Below are 13602 nucleotides of genomic sequence, written 5' to 3' on the forward strand. Positions count from 1 at the left end.
TCTACTCTATCCAGACCACTCATGATTTTGTATATCTTTATCAAATCTCCTTTCAGCCGTCTCTTCTCCAAGGAAAACAGTCCCAACTTCTCCAATCTGTCTTAACAATTGAAGTTACTCATCCCTGGAACCATTCTTGTGAATCCTTTCTACATTCTATCCAATGCCCTCACATCTTTCTTAAAGTGTGGCGCTTAGAACTGGACACAATACTCCAGCTGAGGCCAAACTAGTGCTTATATAAGTTCACCATAACCTCTTTGTTCTTGTACTCTTATGACCCAATTAATAAAGCCCAGGATACTGTATGTTTTATGAACCACTCTCTCAACCTATCCTGCCATCTTCAATGACTTATGCACATCCCCACCATTCTCCTACCACCTACCTACACTAGGGGCAATTTACAATGGCCAATTTACCTAACAACCTGCAAGTCCTCCTTATCAATTACAAGGACGCAAGAGGGCACTGGCAAGCAAGAATTTGGTTTAAAGTGTGTCTACTTCAACGCCAGGAGCATCCGGAATAAGGTGGGTGAGCTTGCAGCATGGGTTGGTACCTGGGATCTCGATGTAGTGGCCATTTCGGAGACATGGGTAGAGCAGGGGCAGGAATGGATTTTGCAGGTTCCGGGATTTAGATGTTTCAGTAAGAACAGAGAAGATGGTAAAAGAGGGGGGGGTGTGGCATTGTTAATCAAGGAGAGTATTACAGCGACAGAAAGGACGTTTGAGGACTCGTCTACTGAGGTAGTATGGGCCGAGGTTAGAAACAGGAGAGGAGAGGTCACCCTGTTGGGAGTCTTCTATAGACCTCCAAATAGTTCCAGAGATGTAGAGGAAAGGATAGCGAAGATGATTCTCGACAGGGGCGAGAGTAACAGGGTAGTTGTTATGGGGGACTTTAACTTTCCAAATATTGACTGGAAATACTATAGTTCGAGTACTTTAGATGGGTCAGTTTTTGTCCAGTGTGTGCAGGAGGGTTTTCTGACACAGTATGTAGACAGGCCAACCAGGGGCGATGCCACATTGGATTTGGTACTGGGTAATGAACCCGGCCAGGTGTTAGATTTAGATGTAGGTGAGCACTTTGGTGATAGTGATCACAATTCGGTTAGGTTTACCTTAGCGATGGGCAGGGACAGGTATATACCGCAGGGCAAGAATTATAGCTGGGGGAAAGGAAATTATGATGCGATTAGGCAAGATTTGGGATGCGTAGGATGGGGAAGGAAACTGCAGGGGATGGGAACAATCGAAATGTGGAGCTTATTCAAGGAGCAGCTACTGCGTGTCCTTGATAAGTATGTACCTATCAGGCAGGGAGGAAGTTGTCGAGCGAGGGAGCCGTGGCTTACTAAAGAAGTTGAAGCGCTTGTCAAGAGGAAGAAGAAGGCTTATGTTAGGATGAGACGTGAAGGCTCAGTTAGGGCGCTTGAGAGTTACAAGCTAGCCAGGAAGGATCTAAAGGGAGAGCTAAGAAGAGCAAGGAGAGGACACGAGAAGTCATTGGCGGATAGGATCAGGGAAAACCTTAAGGCTTTCTATAGGTATATCAGGAATAAAAGAATGACTAGAGTTAGATTAGGGCCAATCAAGGATAGTAGTGGGAAGTTGTGTGTGGAATCAGAGGAGATAGGGGAAGCGTTAAATGAATATTTTTCGTCAGTATTTACAGTAGAGAAAGAAAATGTTGTCGAGGAGAATACTGAGATTCAGACTACTAGGCTAGATGGGATTGAGGTTCACAAGGAAGAGGTGTTAGCAATTTTGGAAAGTGTGAAAATAGATAAGTCCCCTGGGCCAGATGGGATTTATCCTAGGATTCTCTGGGAAGCTAGGGAGGAGATTGCAGAGCCTTTGTCCTTGATCTTTATGTCGTCATTGTCGACAGGAATAGTGCCGGAAGACTGGAGGATAGCAAATGTTGTCCCCTTGTTCAAGAAGGGGAGTAGAGACAGCCCTGGTAATTATAGACCTGTGAGCCTTACTTCGATTGTGGGTAAAATGTTGGAAAAGGTTATAAGAGACAGGATTTATAATCATCTTGAAAAGAATAAGTTCATTAGCGATAGTCAGCACGGTTTTGTGAAGGGTAGGTCGTGCCTCACAAACATTATTGAGTTTTTCGAGAAGGTGACCAAACAGGTGGATGGGGGTAAAGCAGTGGATGTGGTGTATATGGATTTCAGTAAGGCGTTTGATAAGGTTCCCCACGGTAGGCTATTGCAGAAAATACGGAAGTATGGGGTTGAAGGTGATTTAGAGCTTTGGATCAGAAATTGGCTAGCTGAAAGAAGACAGAGGGTGGTGGTTGATGGCAAATGTTCATCCTGGAGTTTAGTTACTAGTGGTGTACCGCAAGGATCTGTTTTGGGTCCACTGCTGTTTGTCATTTTTATAAATGACCTGGAAGAGGGTGTAGAAGGGTGGGTTAGTAAATTTGCGGATGACATTAAGGTCGGGGGAGTTGTGGATAGTGCCGAAGGATGTTGTAGGGTACAGAGGGACATAGATAGGCTGCAGAGCTGGGCTGAGAGATGGCAAATGGAGTTTAATGCGGAAAAGTGTGAGGTGATTCACTTTGGAAGGAGTAACAGGAATGCAGAGTACTGGGCTAATGGGAAGATTCTTGGTAGTGTAGATGAACAGAGATATCTTGGTGTCCAGGTACATAAATCCCTGAAAGTTGCTACCCAGGTTAATAGGGCTGTTAAGAAGGCATATGATGTGTTAGCTTTTATTAGTAGGGGGATCGAGTTTCGGAGCCACGAGGTCATGATGCAGCTGTACAAAACTCTGGTGAGACCGCACCTGGAGTATTGCGTGCAGTTCTGGTCACCGCATTATAGGAAGGATGTGGAAGCTTTGGAAAGGGTGCAGAGGAGATTTACTAGGATGTTGCCTGGTATGGAGGGCAGGTCTTACGAGGAAAGGCTGAGGGACTTGAGGTTGTTTTCGTTGGAGAGAAGGAGGAGGAGAGGTGACTTAATAGAGACATATAAGATAATCAGAGGGTTAGATAGGGTGGATAGTGAGAGTCTCTTTCCTCGGATGGTGATGGCAAACACAAGGGGACATAGCTTTAAGTTGAGGGGTGATAGATATAGGACAGATGTTAGAGGTAGTTTCTTTACTCAGAGAGTAGTAGGGGCGTGGAACGCCCTGCCTGCAACAGTAGTAGACTCGACAACTTTAAGGGCATTTAAGTGGTCATTGGATAGACATATGGATGAAAATGGAATAGTGTAGGTCAGATGGTTTCACGGGTCGGCGCAACATCAAGGGCCGAAGGGCCTGTACTGCGCTGTAATGTTCTAATTCTAAAAAATCCTTCTAATGTATTAATTACCTCTTCTTTCACAGTGGCCTGGGTAGCATCTTCTTCCTTGGTAAAGACAGATGTAAAGTATTCGTTTAATACCTCAGCTATTTCCCCTACCTCCATGTGTAAATCTCCTTTTTGGTCCCTAATTGGCTCTACTCCAACTTTTGCCACCTTTTATACTACTAATTTGCCCATAGAAGACTTTGGGATTTCCTTTTATGTTAGCTACCAGTCTGTTTTCATACTTCCTCTCTGCTTCTCTTATTTGCTTTTTCACTTCCCTCTGAACCTTCTATATTCAGCCTGGTTCTCCATTGTATTATCCACCTGACATCTGTCATAAGCACACTTTTTCTTCTTCATCTTAATATGTATCTCTTTTGCCATCCAGGCAGCTCTGGATTTGTTTGCCCCATCTTTCCTTCATGGGAATATACCTTGTCTGTGTCTGAACTATCTCTTCTTTGAAGGTAGCCCATTGTTCAGTTACCATTTTTCCTGCCAACTTGTTGTCCCTTCCTTCCTGGTTTACCTGACTTCATTTCTTCATAATGCACTTGGGGAGGGCAAACAAAGTGAGGGAATACACAATAAACGAAAGGATATTGAGAGGGGTAGAAGCAGTGAGAGACCTTGGAGTGCATGTCCACAAGTGTCTGAAGGTGGCAGGACAGGTAGACAGAATAGTGAAGAAGGCCTATGGAATGTTTCCCTTTATTGGCTGAGGTATAGAATACAAAAGTAGAGATGTAATGCTGGAACTGTATAAAATGCTGGAGTATTGCATACAGTTCTGGTCACCACATTACAAGAAGGACATGGTTGCTATGGAGAGAGTACAGAGGAGATTCACAAGAATGTTGCCAGGGCTTGAAAATTGCAGCTGTGATGAAAGATTGAATCGGCTAGAGTTGTTTTCCTTAGAACAGAGGAGGCTGAGGGGTGACTTGATTGAGGTGCACAAAATTATGAAGGGCCTAAATAGAGTAGACAGGAAGGACCTGTTTCCCCTAGCGGAGAGGTCAATTACTAGGGGGCACAGATTTAAGGTGAACGGTAGAAGGATTAAAGGGGACATGAGGAAAAACCTTTTCACCCAGAGGGTGGTGGGTGTCTGGAATTCACTGCCAGGATTGGTGGTGGAGGCAGAAACCCTCAACTCATTTAAAAGGTACCTGGACATGCACCTGAAGTGCTGTAACCTGCAAGGCTATGGACCAGGTGCTGTAAGGTGGGATTAGATTGGGCGGGTAGTTTTTTCGGCCGGTGCAGACACGATGGGCTGAATGGCCTCCTTCTGTGCCGTAAATTTTCTATTATTCAATGTATCGATTCTTCCAGTTTATTAGCTGCTACCCCATTCAGATGTAACCTATCTTTGCGGAATAGCGCTCATCTTCCTTACAACTGGTGGTAATGAGCCATTAGTTGGAAGGCCTGTTATTTTGTGTCCAGCTATGGCTCAGTTGGTAGCATTCTCAACTCTGAGTCACAAGGTTCTTGGTTCAAGTCCCACTGCAGGGCTTAAACACAAAAATCAAGGCTGGCACTCCAGTGCAGTACTGAGGGAGTGCTGCTCTGTTAGAGGTGCCGCCTTTCAGATCAGATATTAAACCGAGGCCCCATCTGCTGTTCAGGTGCTTGTAAAAGATCCCATGGTGCTATTTTGAAGAAGAGCAGGGAAGTTAGCCCCAGTACCCTGGCCAATATTTATCCCTCAATCAACATCATAAAAACAGATTATCTGGTCACTATCACATTGCTGTTTGTGAGAGTTTGCTGTGTGCATACTGGTTGCCATGTTCCCTGCATTACAATAGTGATTACACTTCAAAAAGTACTTCATTGGTTGTAAAGCACTTTGAGACGTCTGGTCATGAAAATGGCTATATAAATGCAAGTCTCTATCTCTATCTCCCCTGCCCCCTCCCTCCCTGCTTTGTGCTCCCAAATACTCCCATTCTGGACTGCAAAAGATAACACTCACTCATCTATCGGGACCCCCATTTCCACTGCTAATGTTAGTAGCACTGCTTGGTTTAAATTGCTTGATTTTTAGTCATGGTTTTGTTCGTAACAGGTGCGCAATGAGTTTTACAAAGACACTCAAGGGGTGATCCTTGCCTATGATGTCGGACAGAAGGACTCCTTCGATGCGCTGGACACTTGGCTCGCTGAGATGAAGCAAGAACTGGGGCCTCATGGGAATATGGAAAACATTGTGTTCATTGTCTGCGCTAACAAGGTAACAAGTCATTGAGCCAGCTGGTTTCGCTCTCTATTCAGACTTTGGACAGTGCAGAGGGAGCTTTACTCTGTATCTAACCCATTTTTTTTTTTTTTTTTTTTTTTTCTTCCTGGGAGTGTTTGATGGGGACAGTGTAGAGGAAGATTTACTCTGTATCTAACCCCCGTGCTGTACCTGTCCTGGGAGTGTTTGATGGGGACAGTGTAGAGGAAGATTTACTCTGTATCTAACCCCGTGCTGTACCTGTCCTGGGAGTGTTTGATGGGGACAGTGTAGAGGAAGATTTACTCTGTATCTAACCCCCGTGCTGTACCTGTCCTGGGAGTGTTTGATGGGGACAGTGTAGAGGAAGATTTACTCTGTATCTAACCCCGTGCTGTACCTGTCCTGGGAGTGTTTGATGGGGACAGTGTAGAGGAAGATTTACTCTGTATCTAACCCCCGTTTTTTTTTTTTTTTTTTTTTTACAGAGGAGCCAATCCCCGTTTTTTTTTTTTTTTTTTTTTTTTTTTTTACAAGGTGACCTTTATACCCCAGGCCCCTTTTATATTTTTCACATCGAGGGGGCCTTTATCCCTCAGGCCCCCTTTATGTACATATTTACAGTTTTAAAATAACTTTATTAAAACAGATAAATAAACAAAAAACTCAAATTAAAATGCCATTCTCGGCGTCGACGATGCACTCCAGTCCCTGCGGTGCCCACCGGTCGCGGAAGGCCTCAAGCGTACCGGCGGACACCGCATGCTCCTTTTCCAGGGACACCCGGGCGCGAACGTAACCGCGGAAGAGGGGCAGGCAATCGGGGAGGACGGAACCCCCGACGGCCCGCAACCTGGACCTGTGAATTGCCACCTTGGCCAGGCCCAGGAGCAGACCGACGAGGAGATCCTCCTCCCGGCCCAAGCCCCTCCGCACCGGGTGCCCAAAGATCAGGAGCGTGGGACTGAAGTGCAGCCAGAATTTGAGGAGCAGCCCCTTCAGATACTCAAATAGGGGCTGCAACCTCGCACACTCCGTATAAATGTGGAACACGGACTCGTCCAGGCCGCAGAAAGTACAGCTGGCCTGGGAGTCCGTGAACCTACTTAAAAGCCTATTGCACGGGACTGCTCTGTGCAGCACCCTCCACCCCAGGTCCCCGATGTAAAGGGGGAAGACTCCCGCGTAGAGAGACCTCCATCGGGGTTTCCCCTCGCCGCCAGTTGGCAACGCGGACCGCCAGGGCGTGTCCGGCCGGCTGACGAGGGCGAGGAAGTGGAAAGTGTGCAGGAGCAGCCCGTACAGGAAACCCCTCCGCGCCGATTGGAATGGCACGGAGGGCATTCCCGAGAGGCGGCTCGGGTTGTGCGGGACCGGCTCCCGAGGAGGGTTTCGGGGCCTGGGTCCGATGAGCAGTTCCGGCCCAGCGGGGGTCAGCTCGGCCGGGATCGCTCCGCACTCCCGAGCCCCCTCGCCACCCGCAGTGAGGGGCGTCCCGGGGGTTTCGGCTACTCCTCCGCCCGCCGGGCCGTCCCCGGAGTCGGCCGCCCGGACAGCCGAGGCGCTCTCCTCCGCCGGCGGGGGAGCGCCCTGACTGGAGGCGACCATGTTCCAGACTCGGAAAAGATCCCGGTAAAAGACAGGCAACTCCCTCAGAGAGGCGCGGCTAACGGACTCCACCGGGAGCTGCGTGTCGTCTTGAAGGCAGTGACACTGGCGGAAAAAATACGTCGCCAGCGCACACCATCTGGGAGGACGCTCGACGTACAGGTATCTCTGCAGGGTCCGAAGGCGGAGAGTCGCAGCCTGGGTGCGGACGCACACCAGCGACTGACCGCCCTCCTCGATCGGGAGACTCAGGACCGCGGCAGAGACCCAGTGTTTCCTCTTGCCCCAGAAGAAATCGACGAGTTTCTTCTGGATCTTGGTGGCAAATACAGGGGGCGGGGCCAAAGTGACCAACCGGTACCACAGCATGGAGGCCACCAGTTGGTTTATGACCAACGCTCGGCCCCTGTAGGAAAGCACTCGGAGCAGTCCTGTCCAGCGCCCCAGCCGAGCGGTGACTTTCGCCTCCAACTCCTGCCAGTTTGCCGGCCAGGCTTCCTCAGCGGGGCTAAGGTGGACTCCCAGATAGAGGAGGTGCGTGGTGCTCCACGCAAAAGGTGTCATCTCCTCCGGCAGGGAGTCCACCCGCCACTGGCCAACCAGGAGTCCGGAACATTTCTCCCAATTAATCCTCGCGGAGGACGCGGCAGAAAAGGTCTGCTGGCAGTCGCGCATCCTCCGCAAGTCAACGGGATCTGTGATTGCGAGGAGCACGTCGTCGGCGTAAGCCGAGAGGACGACCCGCATGGCCGGCTCGCGTAGAGCCAATCCCATCAACCTCCTGCGAAGCAGGCACAGGAAGGGCTCCACGCAGATGGTATACAATTGGCCGGACATGGGGCACCCCTGACGCACTCCTCTCCCAAATCGAAGGGGCGCCGTCAAGGACCCGTTAACTTTGACTAGACACTCTGCGGCGGCGTATAAAAGTCGGACCCGGGCCACGAAATGCGGCCCGAGTCCGAAAGCGCGCAGAGTCCCGAAAAGGTAATCGTGATCCACCCTGTCGAACGCCTTCTCCTGATCGAGGGAGAGAAAGGCGACCGACTGACCAGTCCTCTGGGAAAGATGGATCAGGTCCCGGACCAGGTGGATGTTGTCCTGGATGGACCGGCCCGGGACCGTGTAGGACTGGTCGGGGTGGATCATGTGGGCCAGCACGGAGCCTAGGCGGGTAGACATAGCCCGGGCAAAGATCTTATAATCCGTGCTGAGGAGGGAGACCGGACGCCAGTTTTTAAGCAGGCGGAGATCGCCCCTCTTCGGCAGCAGGACGATGACCGCCCTGCGCCACGAGAGGGGCATCTCCCCGGTCGCCAGGCTTTCCCCCAGGACCCGCGCGTAATCGTCCCCCAGGACGTCCCAGAACGCCCTGAGGAACTCCATGGTCAACCCATCCAGCCCTGGGGATTTGCCCCTCGAGAGCTGGTGGAGGGCGCCAGTCAGCTCCGCCAACGTGAGCGGAGCCTCCAATCCTTCGGCGCCCTCCGGGCTGACCTGCGGCAGGTCCTCCCACAAAACTCTGCGCGCATCCTCGCTGGACGGATCCGGAGAGAACAACGCACTGTAATACGTCCGGACCAGGAGGCCCATTCCCTCCGGATCCGTGATGGAGGATCCGTCGTCGGCCAGCAGCTCGACGAGCTGCTTACGGACCCCCCGCCATTTTTCCAGCGAGTAGAAGAAGGGTGAGGCGCGGTCCAAATCTTCCAGGATCTGGATCCGCGACCTCACGTACGCGCCTCGGGACCCTATGAGCTGCAGGTTCCTCAGCGCGCCCTTCTTCTCTTTGTACGCCTGCCACAGGGCCGGGTCCGCGACGGCATGACCGAGGCGGGATTCCAAGTTGAGCACCTCCCTCTCAAGGCGCCCGATCTCGGCTTCCCGCCTCTTGGTCGACCCCTTCGCGTACTCCTGACAGAAGACGCGGATGTGAGTCTTGCCCACATCCCACCATAGCCTCAAGGAGGGGAAGCCCCCCTGCTTCCTTCTCCAGTCGGCCCAGAATCGACAGAACGAGTCCCGAAATCGCACGTCCTCCAGCAGCCGGTTGTTAAAGTGCCAGTACGCGGACCCCGCCCGCGTGCGGAGCGGAGTGAACTCCGCCCACACCAGGCGGTGGTCCGAGCACGGCACCAGCCGCATGGAGGCCGCCGAAACGCGGGAGACGTACGCCTGCGAAATGTAGAGGCGGTCGATTCGCGACCCCCCTCCTCCAGACCTCCATGTGAAGGCGCTGGAGTCGGGATGGAGATTCCGCCAGACGTCCACCAAGTTAAGGGAGCTGATCAGTCCCCTCAACTTCTCCACCGACGCTTGGCCGCGCTGGGGACCGGAGCGATCCCCCACCTCGAGGGTGCAGTTAAAATCCCCCCCGAGGATGATGCACTCGCCGCTATCGATGGAGCTCAAGAGAGCGGACACTTCTTCAAAGAAGCGCGCTTGCAAAGCGCCGGGCCTGGGCGCGTACACGTTCACAAAGTGGAGCGGCACGCTACCCAGGCGAACGGCGAGGTGGAGCAAGCGGCCCGGCACTAGCTCCTTGACCCCCAAGATCTCCGGCTGAAAAGTCGGGGCCAACAAGATAGCCACCCCACTAGAAATAGGGGTGAGGTGACTCATGTAGACCCCACCCTGCCACTCCAGGAGCCAGGTGGCTTCGTCTCCCGGAACGGTGTGGGTTTCCTGCAGAAAGCTCACCGCGTATCTCCCTTCCCTAAGGACTGAGAGATTGTGAAATCTGCGGTGAGCCCCTCTGCTGCCGTTGATGTTGAGGCTGGCTATGGTTATCTTCATGTCAAAGGTACTTAAAACCCGTCACCAACAGCTCACTGTGAGGAGGGAGTGGAAGTGCACCTGGCCCTCCACTCCCCCAGCAACCCATTGAGGAACACATTAAAACGGCGCCTCTCAACCAGTTTCACGTCCGCGCGCTTGCCCGCTATCTTAAGGGCGGCACGGACGGACTGGATGATCAGCGCCAGATTCGACCAACGGTCGAGGGCCAGCTGAACTTTATTGCGGCAACCCCTGCAAGCCGCGAGGAAATCCCGGAGTTCCGCCGTGGGGATGAGAGGAGATTCGGTGGGAGGCACGAGGGACTCCACCACCTCACTGGCGATGGAATCAAGATCATCCTCCGTGCCCCGCACCGAATCCCCATCCTCCTCCGGGTCGTCACCGCCAGCGGCCAACACATCCACCACACACTGTGGGGCGGACGTCCCGGCCGCGCCAGCTGGTCCCGCCTCCGTCACGATCCCACCCCCAGGATCGATGGCGGAGTCCTCCTCTCTGGGTTCTATTGTGAAACTGGAGCCTGTAGGCACCAGCGGTTCAGGACCCCCCTCCACCTCCATCCCCAGGCCAATGACTGGTCCAGGGGAGACAGAAGTTCCGGACTCCGGGAAACCAGCCGGAGCCGAGACTGGAGGCGGCGAGAGGAGGCCATCTCCCGCTCCGCCAGCACCCACAGGCCCAGCAGATGGGGCAGCATTCTCAGTTATAACTGGGTCGGGTGTCTCCTGGTTGGTGGTGGACTCCGGCTGGGAGGCCCGACCCTCTGGGGCCTCGCCCTCCCCTTCATTCAGGACACCCGACCCAGTCGCAGTGGCGGAATGGGCGGTTTCCCCAGGCTCCCCCACCACAAGCAGGGCCCCACTTACTCCTTCAGGAGGGGCCTCACGTACCGGGGCCATCCCCTCCCCTCCATCCTGAGGAATAGGGGGCACCTGCCCGGACTTTGCAGCCTTGGTGGTGGCGGTAGGGGGCACCTGAGGACCAGAAACAGGAGGCAGCTCCCCTCCAACAGATGGGCCCTGCACCTCAGGGCCCTGTGTTATTTCTGTGGAGGGGTGCCTTCTCCTCTTTTTCGCACTTGGGCGCGGAGACTCAGAGACCTCCATGTCATCAGAGGCCTCCGCCTCCGCACCCTTTTTTCCTTTTTTAGTCACCCTGGGCCTGAGCCCAGCCCTGGGACAGGTGGATTCCATGGGAATGGGCTTTGGGCTGAGCTCAGGCTCGGGTTGAGTCAAAGTGTCCAGGGGACGCGCCTCACGATGTTTCTTTTTTCCCCGCGTCTTCCTTCCGCTCGGACGGACGCTCCCCTCCCCGCCAGAGGCTGTGAAAACCACAGCCTCCGGAACCGACTGAGCGGTGTCTGTTGGATGTGCGGGGGGAGTGGGAGGAGGTGCTGTGGAACCACTCTGGGCCGCCGAGGTGGGGCTGGCGGCCGGGAGGTTGGGGCAGTTCTTCCGAACATGCCCCACCCCCTTGCAGACGTGGCACCGCGCCCCGTCCGAGGTCCAAAAGACGCGGTAGGCCGTCCCCTGGAACTCCACATAAAATTGGCCCTCCGTGTCCTCCTCCCGCGCCAGCTGCATAAATAACTGGCGGCGGAAGGAGTAGACATGTTGGAGGCTGTGCTCCCGAAGACCAAGCCGGACTGGGGTGATCCCCGACCTCACCTCCCCCAGATGGTGCAGGTGGGGGAGGAGGAGCTCACTGGGAATGAAGGGTGGGACGTTGGACAACATTATCCGATGCGCAGTGGCCCCCAGAGGGTCCACTGGCAGGAAGGTCCCCCCCACAGTGAGCCCTTTACTCAGGGCCAGGGACACCGCCCGCTCGGTCTTCAAAAAGAACACAGCCTTCCCATACATCTTTGAGGCCGCAACAATGGCCGAGGGGCCGACAACCACGGCCATTGCCTTAACGCAGGCCTCAATAGACATGTTGGGGTGGGGATAGCTCTTCACCCCATGGCTGCATGTCAATAATTTAAAGGGTGACGGGGCCACGTGGGCAGCCACAGAAGCTGCAGCTGCGTAGGTAGTAGAGGGCCCCGCCACCGGTGATGAAGGGCTTGCCATGGGTCCAAGAGCTAAACCCACCCCAAATTGTGGACTTGCACACTAAATAACAGATTCACAGAAAAATTTGAAAAGACAAACAAACAAACAACAGGTTAGTGGAGAGGCTGAGGTAAGAGAGGAGAGGTAAAGACAGGCTGGAAGGGATGACTTGCTTTCTGGAGGTGGTGCTCACAGTGCACTTAAAACAGTCTTTGAAGTTGGTCTTCCGGTCTTCTGGTTGGGGGAGTCGTCTTGACCTGGGTCAGCTGAAGCTGCCCAGGCACTATCTATCCCCTTCCGTCTGTTTAGCTGGGCAGCTTCAGCTGACCCAGGCTTGGCAATTGGGGTGGGGAGGGAGCTTTCCTGTGTGCTTTTGCAGCAGCACAGATTCCTGTTGAATTGGCAGCCCCACCCCTTGTTGTTCCAGCCACTTGTTCCTCCCCCAACAGTCCAAAGTAAATTACTGGTGTTCAGCACCCACCTCCAGACAAAGCCTTGTTTCCACAAAATGTCCCTTTCTTCTCTTTAATGGAGACTGTTGTTGGAGTTTTCCACTGCTTGTTGGTAGCTGCTCTCCCTTGCTCAGTGCAGCTCCTCTCTCCACCTCTGCAACCTCCAACTGCCACCAGCACTCTCAGCTGCACCTCGTTGATGCACTCAGGCTCCCAAATCAGTGGGCAGCCAATCCCAGTGCTGTACCTGTCCTGGGAGTGTTTGATGGGGACAGTGTAGAGGGAGCTTTACTCTGTATCTAACCCATTTTTTTTTTTTTTTTTTTTTTTTTTTTTTTTCTTTTTTTTTTTTTCTTTCTATAACTTTATTAAAACAGATAAATAAACAAAAAAACTCAAATTAAAATGCCATTCTCGGCGTCGACGATGCACTCCAGTCCCTGCGGTGCCCACCGGTCGCGGAAGGCCTCAAGCGTACCGGCGGACACCGCATGCTCCTTTTCCAGGGACACCCGGGCGCGAACGTAACCGCGGAAGAGGGGCAGGCAATCGGGGAGGACGGACCCCCCGACGGCCCGCAACCTGGACCTGTGAATTGCCACCTTGGCCAGGCCCAGGAGCAGACCGACGAGGAGATCCTCCTCCCGGCCCGAGCCCCTCCGCACCGGGTGCCCAAAGATCAGGAGCGTGGGACTGAAGTGCAGCCAGAATTTGAGGAGCAGCCCCTTCAGATACTCAAATAGGGGCTGCAACCTCGCACACTCCGTATAAATGTGGAACACGGACTCGTCCAGGCCGCAGAAAGTACAGGTGGCCTGGGAGTCCGTGAACCTACTTAAAAGCCTATTGCATGGGACTGCTCTGTGCAGCACCCTCCACCCCAGGTCCCCGATGTAAAGGGGGAAGACTCCCGCGTAGAGAGACCTCCATCGGGGTTTCCCCTCGCCGCCAGATGGCAACGCGGACCGCCAGGGCGTGTCCGGCCGGCTGACGAGGGCGAGGAAGTGGAGAGTGTGCAGGAACAGCCCGTACAGGAAACCCCTCCGCGCCGATTGGAATGGCACGGAGGGCATTTCCGAGAGGCGGCTCGGGTTGTGCGGGACCGGCTCCCGAGGAGGGTTTCGGG

At 53.5% G+C, this 13602-nt stretch overlaps 1 protein-coding gene across 1 annotated transcript in view; it reads left to right on the forward strand.

Annotated features, from left to right (window-relative positions):
• LOC137359986 (dnaJ homolog subfamily C member 27) overlaps positions 1-13602 on the forward strand; it is a 98226-nt gene that overhangs the window by 44181 nt on the left and 40443 nt on the right. The window contains exon 4 of the mRNA XM_068025580.1: positions 5414-5578. Coding sequence (XP_067881681.1) covers positions 5414-5578 — 165 coding nt within the window. The remainder of the gene's footprint in view (positions 1-5413; positions 5579-13602) is intronic.

The sequence above is a fragment of the Heterodontus francisci genome, unplaced genomic scaffold (assembly GCF_036365525.1).
Source record: "Heterodontus francisci isolate sHetFra1 unplaced genomic scaffold, sHetFra1.hap1 HAP1_SCAFFOLD_410, whole genome shotgun sequence".
Lineage (NCBI taxonomy): Eukaryota > Metazoa > Chordata > Chondrichthyes > Heterodontiformes > Heterodontidae > Heterodontus > Heterodontus francisci.